A 14,721-nucleotide genomic window follows, 5' to 3' on the forward strand; every position below is an offset into this window, starting at 1 on the left:
TTTGGAAGATGAGTTCAGCAAAGATGTCCACCCCTTTCCACGAGCGTTACTTACCTTGGAGCTGAGCAGCGAAATTCAAGGTAACATCGGTGATATTCCAAGTTTGACCACAAGGGGACACTGGAGAGCAGGGTTGTCCTCCCTAAAGTAATTTGTTTTCTCAGACTTTTAGTTGGGAGGGAGGGGGATGGGTGTGGGGGTGGTGCGGGAATTACAGCTGACTTAAAAAAAAAATGTTCTCTGAAATTATGCCACTTGCCATTTTATAAAGCAGAAGTTGCCACGTTACCTGTTGCCAGGTTCCTGAGAATGCTTGGGGAAAATGTGGGCGAGAAAGGTACAGCACAAAGTCCTTCAGATTGGTGGCTTTCAAGCTCTGTTGACGGGCTGTCGCTGACATTTGGAGAGCAGCTGCCGCGGATTGCCTGCGCATTGTTTGACTGTAGTTCTAACAGAGGAGTGGCTGCGTCTTACATCATTTCCAGGCATGAAGTGCCTGGGGCTTTTTTTTTTCTTCTTCTTTTTTTATGACTAACTTTCTGATCCCTCCCTCTCTGGATTTAGGTACAGTACAGGCACTGTGAGCAACAGACTCACCTCAGGAAGCCCAAGTTTTGTAGCAACTTGTTAGAACAACTTCAGTGCCTCTTTAAAAAAAAATTGTGACTTAAACAAACCTTTCCATTCTTCCTTCTGAGAACAATGTTGTGTTTGATTAGCTTCAGAGCACCGCTCCAGTGAAAGGTCTGTTCTCCCCACAAGAGCGGCTGCTATCAGTTGAATAGATCTCTGAGCCAGACATGCCGAGGCTTGGGGCGTTTGTCTGGCATTAGGAAGTGTCTGGCATACTAGTAACTACCAACTGGCAAGTCTTATGACTACAAGAGTTATTACCCCACCCCTCCCTCTCTGTCCACATTCCCTCTCCTCCCGCTACACGCTCACACAAGCATGCTTTTTTCTACTTCAACGGAGAAAAAGGTTAACTAGTCTTTGTGGTTTCCGCAGAGGATGACTTTAGTGGAAATCATTCTCGTAGCTACGTCCCTTGAGCCAAAACTAACCGGGAGAGAAAGCCAGGGGAAGCTCTGCAGGTCCCAGCAGCCCGCGTGCCCCCACCCACAGCCCTCTGCCTTCTCACCATGACGTGGGCAGGGCAGGGACCACTGACCACCACACGTTGGGTGGCCTGTAAATGTTAGGCTGTAAATATTTTGAAACACGGGAGCGATTTTTCTACGTGTATTTTATTTTGTGGAGTTTCTCCTTTTTTGCAGTATTTTTAAAGTTGCAGCTGGTACACCCCTTGTTGACCACTCCAAATTCATTCATTCTACAAACCTTTGACAGGGTCCTGCAGGGCACAAAGAACTGTGCTAGGAGCAGTCTCCTGGCAGTTTCTCACGGAAAGCTCTGGGCTTAACTGGACAAGGTGTTGAAATGGGAGGTTTAATGAGGGCGTGAATATAGGTGGTTTCGGGGAAGGTGTACAGATGAGATGCGGAGCCTGGGTATGCTAACTGTGCCACTTGGTAGCTGAATGACTTACCGCTCTGAGCATCAGTCTCACTGGGCAACAAATGGGGGCAGGGAGATCTTCCTCAGTCATTGGACCATGTCTGCTAATTCTTAGCCCAGTGTGTGTGAGAGTACGGACTCACTCTCTGATGGTTAGGTTGATCTAACAGCACACCCAGCGTGTGGACGAATTCTCCACCTCATTATCTTTGTTCTCACCCGGATTTGTGCTTCCATCCTGTGAAGGTCTCCAGCCAGATCACTGATTGGCGTTGGGTGGGGAGTCGTCCCTGTGTAGTGAATCACCATGGTGGCCCGACCTCCACAATTCTCTGTAGGGTCAGCACTTCTGGGCCTACTGATTGGAAGCAGCGGCAGTGAACTTCTCTGTTAGCCATGTTGTCCTCAGCTGTGCCAAAATGTGTGCCCAGGATGCCAGAACATGTGCCACTGCTGTTACCACCCAGCCTGTTGGTAATGTAATCTGGCCCCGTCTCTTGGCTTCCTTCTCAGCTCTGTGACATTGCTCTCAGTGGGTCTCTACTGAAATACTTTTTAGATTCCCATTCATATTCATAAAGCCACAGTGCTCCGGTTTGAAGGAAACCTCGTCACCTACTTCACGCACCCTCGAGATGGTGGTGCAATTTCAATAACTTCCCAACCAAAAGATGAGCTTGTCTCTGTTTGAACAACTTCTGGGACTGAGCACTCACTATCCAGCAAGGTCCCCCTGTGCCATCTTTGGGCAACTGACTATGGGGAAATTAGTTTTTATGCCTCTCTAAGCTTTCACGTTTGTTGTTCTCCTGGGTCCTTACAGAAAACAAGTCCGTGCCATCTTCTACACAATAGCCTTCAAAATAATTAAAAAGCCCTCTGGCTTCCTTCCCTTGCAAACTGAGCGACCCCTTTTCATAAACCATTTCTCATAAGATATGGTTTTTCGTTCCTCAGAGCACCCTGCAGTTCACCCTAAAAGAGAAGGCCCACGGTGAAATGCAGCACAACGATGCTTCCATTGTTCAGACATCACACTTCTATCCTTGCGCACCTTTTTACAAGCGGCAGGCAGCTTACCTGATGTTAAAACCACAAGTCCACCCTGCATTTGTACAGTAAATACTTTAGGTTCCAAGTTTAGGCCCTTCCAGGTTTCTTTTTTATTTCTTTTGGTCTTTTCCACCGGATTTGAACATGTTCCCTGTGCTTCTCAAACTATCTCCAGTGATGGACTAGTTTGTTTGTTTGGTGTCTGATCTGTTGCAGAACAATATTTTGGTAAAATTCAATGAAAATGCATTACTAAGGAAAGGAAATTTAAAAAACAAAGGCATTAAAAAACAAGGCCACAATTTTCATTAGATTCAACTGTCAAACTACTCTGTACAATTGCTAAAAAGGTTTCTAAAAGTTTACTTTTAATTTTCATGGGGTATCTCGCAGTGCGCTCATCAAATAGTTTGTGAATTAACACGTGTCTGCGGACCACATTTTAAATAGCACCTCTGTGCCCAGAAATGTGCTGGAAATGCTTAACAACGGGTTCTCCAGGGAGGCACCTAGGGATTTACAGCATCTGCCAACTTCCATAGTGGAAACACTCATGCCAAGCTCGGTTTCAAGCTGTCACTGAAATGTCACTGCACACAGACTTGGGCCGAGATATGCACAGTTAATTCTTATAGGCTTGTTTTCGTACTCAAAAGGCTTTCTAAAATTTAGTAATCAAGACTGTTAAATAATTCCTCAACATAGCTCTATAGTATGTGACCCGTTGGTTTAGCCAGTAAGAACCTATTAATAGATACAAACAGAAAGTGGGTTTTATCCCATCTGTTTTGGGGTCACCTGACGTGTGCTCTTGCAGAGTGGTAAGAAAGCGTACATATTTTTTCCAAGAAACCTTCACTGCTACAGAAAAAAACTAATTCCTGACATAAGCCTTCCTGGGGCCCTGTAACACTTACGTTAACTTTCTATGCAAATAGAAACAATTTTGAATATTATACATTACAGTATAGAAGCTAAAATGGATAGGAATTTGTTCTCATTTGTCTTCTCTGTGACTTTTTTTAAAAAATGACTTCCTGACTCAAATGGAAAAGCCAGCTGCGTGTGTCTCTACGTTCTGCGGTACCAATGGAATGAAAGTCATGTCTTTGAAACCTGGAACCCAGTGCTGCGGACTCTCCTTCTAAGTGGACGGGCGTCCTTTCTGCTCAGCTTCGAGCTGGGGCAGAATATCATCAGGATCCAGAGAAGGAAAAAAATAATCATTTTAATTTGAAATGAACAAATAAACATATCAGAGGAAGGGGAACCATAATAATGGTTAAATACATCATTTCTTTTTCTCGTTCCACGTGAACAAAAGGAGTTCTTGTGTTTAAAATCAACTGTTTTGAGAATGTTCCTCTTAAACAAACGAAATGTTTCACTTACTATCTACCAGCCACTCATCTCTCTTTCTGTCTTGACCAGACAAGATTTATAAACCTGTGCTTCACCCTTCTCTACCATACGTTTTCTGGCACTGAGACCTCAGCAATTCTGTTATTCATGGTGTAGAATCATGACAATAGAATTAAAAAACAAAAAAACCTAGGAGAGAAGAAGGGTGTAGGGCTTAGCCTGAAAAACTAGGAAAGAGTGATGCTGGGAAAAATTGGGGGATTGAATTGTATGAGTTTCTAGGGCAGCCTTGAATGCAAAAGACTTGAGGCATGAGAAGGAAGAGAATTGTGAGAAGTGCAAGCTGTGTGTTGGATCTTTCCTCTGCTTCAAAAGGCCGTCTTAAAGATTTGAGCTCCTTCTCATTCCTATTGGATGACTGGCAGGGGTGCTTGCTTGACTTGTGACCCCTGCAGCAGAACTGTGCCAAGCTCCACACTGCAGTGAAACCTCATCCTACAGCCCCTGGGATAATACATGGCCGATGGTTCTTGACCTCTATTCAGCTGCCTTATTCAAAGTGGGACAATCTTAAATTCTCCCCTCCTTTGGGCACTGGAGCTGGGCCAGCCTGTTAGGAAAGACCTGTCTGCAGGATCCCCCCATCCAGTCTAACCCTGGTGGACTTCTGGCATTGCGGCTGCTCTCTGGAAGTCCCTATTGATCAAAGTACTATGGGGGCTAAAAGAAAATATTAACACTTTTCCCCCCACTTTCTAAGGTCTTCTGGCTGGGCTAATAATCAAATTAACAGAGACAGATTAACATAAGAAAATCAAAGCTTTAATACATGCACATGGGCAATTCACAGAGGCCTGAAAACTCCACAAAAGACCGTGAGGCAACATTGGGTGTATAAGACATTTTTGAACAAAGGAGAAAGGGGAAGGGGGTTGGGGGGATTAGATTTCAGGAGTGAGAATGGGCGATTTACAGGTAGTTGAGGGCGAGGGGCACCTACGGGTCTGGCAAATTCTTGCTGGGCTACTCAGAAACAATGGCACTCAGGGGTATCTGGCTAAGAGGCTCGGAGTCTTCCTGCGAGGGTGAAGATTCTTAAGGTGATTAAGACGAGGCCCCTTTCAAAGCAGGTTTCTCTGTCTGAATATCTTGGGCAGGAAAAGGGGGAGGACAAAAGTTCTTTCTGAGTCTTTTGTTTCTTAATAAACAGCTTAAGATCAATATCCCAAAAAGCAGCTCCCAGGTGGCAAAAATTCGGTTCTCTTCAGCACCCAGAGTTATCCCTATGGAGACTGAAGAGGAGCTGACAACAGCCCTCAGATGGCACCCAGTTGCAGTTAGCCCCAGGGACTGTCCCCAAGCCCAGTTAATGCACTGGAAATGATGTGTTCCTCTACTTCCATGCCATACTTATCACATCACGGCAGAATTTGTACCGTAAGTCACAGCAAATGAAATGATACTCTTTCTCTGCTTTGTCCGGTTTTGACTGTCCACATTAAAAGAGGAGATTGGGGTAGCTAACCATAAGCAGTAAATCACCCAAAAGATTAGGCATTTGATGTTAGAATGTGGCATTTAGTGTCTTTGGAATATGAGCAGGCCAAATGTCCCGACAAACCATTCTGAAGAAAACAATGAGTTCATACTACAAAGCTTTGTCTTGGGAGAAAAAATAAAATGATCTAGTATGATCTGATTCAAATAGATTCTATCCCAATTATGGCCTCTTCCCGCTCTCACCCACTCTGGTCTTCCGATGAATGGCGGAGACTGAGCATGACCCTGAGCAGGGCTATCATGTCCCCACCTCCCTAGGAAGCAGAGGGCAACACCACCAGTAGTGACAGTGAGTGAAGCCAAACTGAGTGAGGTGAAATATCGACAGTGCTCGCCTGGCGTTACTTGGCCAGAAGCTTCGCTATGGCCCGTGGGAGAAGCTGAGACCAGATGGGTTCTGGCCCTGGCTCTGCACCTTGCAGGCACTGTGAGCCTCCACTGGTCACATTACCTCTCAGGAATGCTCATTGTTGCTCTCTGTTCCAACGTAAAGCTGTATGTTTTATTCAATAATCCTAAATAGAAGGTTTTCCTGAGGTGAGCCTCTACCAGTCATCCATCCCAGATAACTGACAGGTGACATATGTATTATTCACATTGCCCTTCCCCCTGTCCACAGAGCACATATGATATTGTAATGTGACATCTGTGTGGGGTTTTTTTCATCAACTCTCAAGCAATCTCTGGGAAGTAGCCAAGCACCTCAGTCCCTATGTCTTCTATGGTTAAGGAAATTACTCTGAATCACAGGGCAGTGGCACAGCAGGCAGTATAATAGGGTCTTTCTGTTTATTGTTCAGTATCGGATGCTTCCTTTGAGTGGCCTCGGGAACCATCCCAAGTATTGATGTGAATACTTAGGATGTACTTGCTTTCCCTCTGGAAGATGGCCCCAGTGCCAGCTACAGCCAGAGGTTAGGGGTTGGGATTGTGTGGTCAAGACCAGCTGATGTGGTGTAACAACAGTGACACAAGCTGAGTGGAAAAGGCACAGACAGGGTGGGGGTGGGGGTGGGGCGGGGAGTGAGTGATGGAAACACTACAGTTTGAACCATGTTTTAAAGGGACCAAACAAAGTCTTTAGAAAGCTGGTTAAGGAATTGTTCTTTACTGGTTCCCACTTGGACACTTAATAATTCATTTTGATTTGTATTTTTCTATATCATGCTACAAAAATAGAAAGCTAAAAACCAGTATATAAAGCTTCTTCAAGACCCTCAGGGTTATAATCAGGTGGTTGGAGAGAAGCCCTAGAGGCTGCTTCAGCTGGAGCCTCAGGAAGACCTTAACAAAATCACACAGGTCCAGGAAGGACACCTGACTGCAGAGATTCAGGCCCTTGAGTTGATCAAGTCGCCCTGAAGGACAGCCCATTAGGGCATGGACCACACACACAGAGAGTGCTGTATAAACTGGTGTGTACATTTATTTTACAACAGGAGACTTCGGGTCAGTGTATTCCCTCTTACTAGGTAGTTCTGCTCAGAAACAACAACCAAAAAATTCCAAGCAGAAGTTTATGTAGTGAGCACCTATCCAGAAAGAGAAAGACAGAAAAGAGAGGGAAGGAAGGAAGGAAAAAACTGGATGTTGATAAAGCAAATTGCAGGAAGCTATGCTAACACGCTGTATATCCCCATCCTACCCAGGCACTTCTTACTGTTACTAGGATTATACATGCTCACAACCTCTGTGTTTTCCTTCTTTTTCCAGTGTTTATCATCAACCATCAGAATCTTCTTTAATGAGTTACTTTGTTTAATATTACCTCTGTGTGATGTTTTCCAGAGAAGGCCTTACCCATGTGTACACATTATCCCTTAGGGTGCACTGTTGCCTGGGAAGATTTCTACAGATGGCTAATCATGTCTCTTTTATGTTGATGTATATTAATTTCCATTTCAGAAACTTCCATCTCAGAGACTGGTGTTTTCCAGTCTTTTGTCCCCTCGATTTTGTGGAGGCATCACCTCACAGAGGGCCCTGAGGGCCCAAGCAGAAATTTTACTTAGTCTGTCAATGGACTTGTTCTCGTGTTAAGTGTCCTAGTGTGTTTCATGTGCCCTGATTTCCAATGGATGTCAGTTACAATATCAGAAACTAAAACCCATGCAGAAATCACAGTGTCTTTGTTTTCACTGTCTTCCAGTGTCATCTTGCATTACAACATATAAGAAGACTCCACCTCCAGTCCCACCCAGAACTACCACGAAACCTTTCATTTCTATCACAGCCCAGAGTAGCACAGAGTCTGCCCAGGATGCCTACATGGACGGCCAGGGCCAGCGAGGAGACATTATCAGCCAGTCTGGACTGAGCAACTCCACGGAGAGCCTGGACAGTATGAAGGCTCTGACAGCTGCCATCGAAGCTGCAAACGCCCAGATCCACGGCCCTGCAAGTCAACACATGGGCAACAACCCTGCCACTGTCACCACCACAACCACCATCGCCACCATCACTACAGAGGACAGGAAGAAGGATCACTTTAAGAAAAATCGATGCCTGTCTATTGGGATACAGGTAACAGGCTCTCTTTCTGTCCTTTGAAATAGAAACCCCAAACTAATAAACATGACTTTTTATTTTGCCAGAAGATTTGCTACCTTGCCATTTTGGTTAATACAGCTATGTCTGGGATCAGATTTTCAAATTATTATCTATGGACTCCCTACATTGTTAAACACAGTGAAAAAACTTAGGGAGGCATTTTGTCTATAGATATTATTAGCAGCTGTTGTTTTTGTTCTCTAAATTGAAATTGTGGCTCCCAGTGTAGGATAATGAGACAAACCTGAGCGCGGTCCAACACAAAGTGCCCTCAATCCCTAATGCACATTTTGATTCTCAACAAAGGAGTGGACATCCAAGAATAACCTGGGTTATCGGGTTGTGTCACTGTACATTCAACACCCTTGAGTAACCAGATGAGAACAAAAATGTGAGTCATTCCTCATAGATGTGGGAGGGAGAGCAAGACCAAAGAGCCTGATGGTGTGGAAAGCAGTAACTCACATCACAGCATCAAAAGAAAAGAATGCACAGCAGTTTCCGTGTAATTGTTGGCTTTTAATCAAACATCTCATAAAAGTCATCACTTCTCATTCACTTTGCTATTTTCTGCTCGTCAAATAGAACATCAAACTGATTCCTTCTTTTCACATCTATTCAGCTTGCCTTACCCTGCTAGAAATGTCCTTCTATCAGTGGGGAAGAGTCAGTCCTTCCCCCCAGTTTTGTTGTGCCCTGTCCTCCTGCAGGCTCCCTTTGAATGGTAACTTCCTGACGCCGTGTCCCATAAATCTATCCACACTGAACCAACACTAGGGCACGTCTAAAAGCCAGGTGTGGAGTACTTCTTCATAACAGTGATGTATTTTCACAGTCTGTTCTGCAGAGTCCACTTTTAAAGGGTAATTAAACTTTCTCTAGTAGTGATGAGTCAAGTGCTTTTTATAACCCGCAGGTTACCGTAACACAAATTGTCAAGCTTCCTAAAAGAACTCTGTAGCCTTGGTGCTTGGGACAACATGACACAACAGGAGGCACGGGCCCAAAGCCAGCCTCCACCCCACACAGTGCACAGCTCCCTAGAAGCTAATTCCCCTCCCACCGCCCCCCCCCTCGAGGGTTTGGAGGAGCCGGGGAGAGCAGAGGTCAGTCCTCTGTGTCATCCCGGGCAAGTTACTTCATCTTCCTGAGCCTGTTCGCTCTTCTGTCCCTCATAGGGTTATTTTGAGAATTAAGTTTACTGAATCCGCTTCTGATGGAGGTACAGAGCTTCAACCGGGATGATGAAAAAATTAGGGAGTAGGGTAGTGGTAACGGCCGCACGGCAATGTGAATATCCTTAAAGCCCCTGGAACTGTATGTTTTAAAAATGGTGAAAATGGAAACTTTTCTTTACCTATGTTACCACAATAAAAAAAATCTACCTTAAAATACAAAGGGGAAAATATCAAAATCTAAGTTAATAAATAAATGGCAAATGTGTATGAAGCATCCCATTATGTCAACTTCACTAACTGTTCAATCTAGTATTCATAAAAATTTCCTTATATTGGAAAATAATTTGTAGATTTACATAGTGGTTAAGATCACTAGATTCTGAAGCCAAATTACCAGTGTTGAAATTCTGACTTCTCCATTTACTGTGTTACTTCCAGCAAGTTACTCAACCTCTCTGAACTTCGGTTTCCTCGTCCTCTGTCATCTTATATATAAAATGGAGATAATTATATCACTGCCTCATAGACTATTGGAAGATTAAATGAGCAAAATACTTAAAAAACAGTGCTTGACATGTTCTAGGAACTAGATGTGTATTTAAAAAACATTTTCCAAAAGAAGAGCAGAATTTCTTTTATTTGTAGATAATATGTATGTCGGCATAGAAAATCTAATGAAACCCACTGAAACACTATTAGAATTCAATAGAGTAAAAGAGTACAATATAAATACAGAAAAATCAATAACTTTTTAATATAGTATTAGTAAACAGAAAATGGAACAAAAAGAGCCCATTTACAATAACAATAAAAACAATAAAAAAACAGGATTAAACTTCATAAAAAATATAATACCTATCTAATATCTAAAAACAAGTTCATTTTGAAGATTTTAATACCTCAAAATTATCTAGACACTTGGCATTTTTTAAATTACATTAAAAAAATAATTACAGAATGAGATTGCCATAGGAAATATCAAGATTTATTATGAAATAACCAAAACCAGGTCTATATCAATGGAAACAGAACACAATAAAGTTGGCATCTGAAGTCAGAAAGATTAATTAGTGGGAGCCCGATCCACTGGTGACTTGTGTGTCTGTGGGAGGGTTAGATTGTTAGAGCTCTACTTTATATCTTACACAAAGACATATTAGGGTAGTGGATTTAAAAAGTAAACATGAAAAATGATAGAAGAGTAAATACAACAGAACTTAAAGGAAACTAACTCAGGGTAGGAAGGCTTTCTAAACTATAAATGCTAGATTACGGTATTTTTTGGACTATAAGATGCACTGGACCATAAGATGTACCTAGGTTAAAAACCCCGCTCCACCGCACCCCCACCACCCCCTCAGCCAGGTAAGCTACATTCCGACTATAAGATGCACCCCCATTTCCTCCCAAATTTGGGGGGAAGTGCGTGTTATAGTCCGAAAAATACGGTAACTACATAGTAATTCAAGATTCTCTACAATGAAGGACACAATTTAAAAGACGAAAGATAAGCAAGAGAAAATATTGACTGGATATATAACTAAAAAAGGGTTATTACAGGTAATAAGATACAAAAGACTCCTACAAATAAAATAAAACACAAGTCAATAGATAAAAACAAAAAACTAGCAAAGGTTATGAATAAGAAATTTACAGATAGTACAAAAAGACAATAGATATTTTTGACCTGTGATATTAGCGAAAATTTAGAAGTTTGCCAACATTTACTATTGGTAAGGGTGTAGGAACATAGATTCTCCCACACACTGATTATGGCAGGATGATAAGTGCTTTTTTTAAAAAAGGTCTTATTTATTTATATTTAGAGGGATGGGAAGGGAGGGAGAAAGAGAGGGAAAGAAACATCGATGTGTGAGAGATACATCGACTGGTTGCCTCTCACATGTCCCCAGCCAAGGACCTGGCCAGCAACCCAGGCATGTGCCCTCACTGGGAATCAAACTGGTGACCCTTTGGTTCACAGGCCGGCTATTTCATTCCACTGAGCCACACCAGTCAGGGCGGATGATAAATGCTTTTAAGAACAATTTGGCAATATCCCTTACAGCTGTACCTGCTCAGTATCTTCCATTTAACATTTCTACTTCTAAGAATTTTTCCCAATCAACAGTTGCACGATTGTTCCAAAGATTCATATGAAACATTAATTGTAGTACTATGAAACAGCAGCAAAGAGAGAATTACCTTGATGCCCATGTTGTTTATACGGTCATTGAAAGAAATATTTATGTAACCAAAAGAAAAAAAAAAGACAGAGGTAGACCTATATTTACTAGCATGGTAAAATGTCCAAAAGATAGAAGTGTTAACGAGTAAAGCAAATTGCAGAAAACTATATATAGTATAATCCCATCAGTATAAATTTTGTATTAATACTTTTATATGTAATATATATTAAAAGATGGTCAAATATGCATCAAATGACTGGTGGTAATTCTTGAGGGACTTCAGTTTTTTACATTATATATTCCTGTATTTTAATTTTATAGAACTTACATTGAATTGCTTTTATACTTAGCAAAAATAATTTATTAAATACATTGGAAAAAAGAGAAATAAACCTCTTTGCTCTGAATAGCCATAGAATTTATTTCAAATTTGGCTTAGGCCTAATCTATCCCACAGGCTCTCAGTTGTACATGGACATGTTTTCTATATGAGCTGCAATATAACTACTTAGAAACTATGGCGTAATATTCAGCCAATTCCTTAGTTTAAGGGGAAAAAAATGAAGATACTCTATAGTTTATCTTAATGAGGTAAATACCTAAGCCTCCCGCCATTAATAATTCTAAGTACAATAAATTAATTTTCTTCCTTCTTTTTATTTTGTTATCTGCAAATTTAAAATGTCCAAACACATATTTCCATGTAGTACTCCCTTCTAACATAGTGCTCATAGGTAAGTATGTACAAATCTATGAAGGAATCATAGACATTTATTTGGCAGTTTTTAAGTGACTAAAATTGCATTTTATGGAGATCAGCAGAGTCAAAGTGCATGATATAATAATGTAGTGACGGCTCTCATTAAATGTAAGAATATTGAAGAAAATGGTTACAAATCTCAAAACATTCTAGTACAGATGTTTCTAATGAAAAGTGACATTTGCTTTTCAAACGAGATAACTAAAATAGAGCACCTCTACATATTTGATTCCTTCTTCAGGTGGATGATGCTGAAGAACCTGAGAAAACAGGGGAAAATAAAGCACCCAGTAAGTTCCAGTCCGTAGGAGTGCAAGTAGAAGAAGAGAAGTGGTGAGTCCACATGCGTTCATCCTCTTTCGTCTTGATGTTGGCAAGTATGGTACAAGTATTTTTCCCCCCGATAAACCAACGAGAGTCCGTGGTATTTTCCATTAACTTTTGGGAGCATTTAAAGGGTAAGCTTGAAATGATATTAGCTGATTCCCTTCTCTACTTTAACAACAGAGACCACCCAATTTAAGTTTTAGCCAGAAGAGTAGAGTAGACACATCACATTCGCATACATATAAACAGCATATATTACTGTTGCGTTGCAAAGCTCTGCCTCTTCAGAAAATGTTCCTGTTTGGCACTGTAAACTCTTTAAGGGAAGAGGACTTACCTTATTCCCTTTTTCCCCCAGCACTTAATGGCTGGTGTTTAGTATGCACTCAATGAATGATAAAAAGTGAGTGAATGAATGGGGAAGAGGAAAAAGAGAAAATTCCCTATCATTATCCTAAATCACCCGTTCCTTTAGAATGCTCTTTAAAATAAGCTTACTCTAGAGTCATAGGATCTAGAAATGGGAAACTTAGGGGTTCAGAAGATTGTAGAATCCAGAAGGTATTTCTGAGGTCAGTACATTTATTTTGTAAATGAAAACTTGATCCAGAGAGATACGTGAGTTTCTTGATCAAACTGTAAGGACCATAATGTGTGAGACTATACTTTATTGATAATAGTACCCCCAGCTTCCAGAATTGTGCTTTGAACATAATAAATACGCAGCAAATATCGGTGAACAGAGTAACACTGCAGTTACAGTAAGAAAAAGAGCTCTGTGTTATAAATCAAGACATCATCTAAACTCAGCCACTAACTTTCTGTGTGTTAATTAGGAGAAATCGGTTAAGTGTCATCCATCCACCATCATCATCCATCCATTCAATAAATACATATGGAACGTCTCCTATGTGCAAGGCTGCCTGTAACACACACCAAAGTCTGAAAAGAACTCATGCATCAGTCCACGGAAGGAGTCCTGTTTCAGAGCCTCCTGGTATTGACTCTGTTCTTGCATTTACGAGGTTTTCTATAGAATTACATTTTACATAATTATATAATGCAAGAAACCCAGAAAACTGGTATAACTCTTTTGCAAACTATTATGACAAAAATTAGCAATAGTGACATATCTATCCATACCCATTGACCCAGTAATCACATTTATGGAGCTGGCCTGAGTGAACTTAGTCAAGGGAAGGGAAACAAGTATGGAACACTATCTATTACTGAAAAAGAATAATATTAATTATCAAATGTCAAACAACAAGAGAATGCTTTTGTAAATTACAGCACATCATTACCAGAGAAAATATTATACAGCTGTTAAATGTAAGTTAATTTGTAAAGAAAATATGAAAACATGAGAAAATTCCCATGATACAATGTTAAGTAAAAAAGTTGAACACATAATATCCATGTATCATTTTCATAAACATGGACAAAGACTGAAGTGTAATCTGTAGAAGTGGTAGGTTTAGAAGTGGTTTTCTTCTTTTACTCTAAAAGATTTTCTTACTGTATTTACTGCAAGTGTTAGTAATCATTATTTTTAAGTCAACCTTTCTGACACATGTTTCTTTAGTCAAGTGTTTTAGGAATTTTTTTGAGTATGTCAACTTAGGAGACATGGAAGATCTCATGGTAGGGAAACATGAGAGTTTTGTCCAGGAGGTATCCAGCCATATACTATGAAAAATAGAGACATTTCTTTTTCTAAGATTTTATTTATTTATTTTTAGAGAGGGGGAGGGAAGAGGAAGGGAGAGAAACTTCAATGTGTGGTTGCCTCTTGTGCACCCCATACTGGGGACCTGGCCCATAACCCAGGCATGTACCCTGACTAGGAATTAAACCAGCGACTCTTTGGTTCACAGGCCAGCACTCAGTCCACTGAGCCATACCAGTCAGGGAAATAAGAGACATTTACTGATGAAGGTAGAAGGTAAAAGAAACATTCCACACAGGACAATGACACCTCAATCCCTTCAAAGTAGGCACGTTGGGTCCTCACACAGTTCTACCAATCACCATTAGCTGCCCAGTTGTATTTCCCTGAATCTCCTTGACAGTCTGAAATCTCCTCCCTTTCAAAGATGATTTTAGTTTTGGGAAAAGCCAGAAGTCACAGGGTGCCAAATCTGGGCTTTAGTGGGGCTGAATCACCTGAGTGACTTGGTGTTTTGCAAAAACACTCTGCATGAGATGTGATGCATGAGTGGGC

At 41.2% G+C, this 14,721-nt stretch overlaps 1 protein-coding gene across 9 annotated transcripts in view; it reads left to right on the top strand.

Moving 5' to 3' along the window:
- The window catches only part of DLGAP1 (DLG associated protein 1), an 828,057-nt gene that overhangs the window by 761,269 nt on the left and 52,067 nt on the right, over positions 1-14,721 (top strand). For all 9 annotated transcript variants that reach the window (XM_024580349.3, XM_053912688.1, XM_053912686.1 and 6 more), the window contains 2 exons: positions 7,643-8,016; positions 12,412-12,503. In XM_024580349.3, coding sequence (XP_024436117.2) covers positions 7,643-8,016; positions 12,412-12,503 — 466 coding nt within the window. The remainder of the gene's footprint in view (positions 1-7,642; positions 8,017-12,411; positions 12,504-14,721) is intronic.

Source organism: Desmodus rotundus, chromosome 10, assembly GCF_022682495.2.
Source record: "Desmodus rotundus isolate HL8 chromosome 10, HLdesRot8A.1, whole genome shotgun sequence".
Lineage (NCBI taxonomy): Eukaryota > Metazoa > Chordata > Mammalia > Chiroptera > Phyllostomidae > Desmodus > Desmodus rotundus.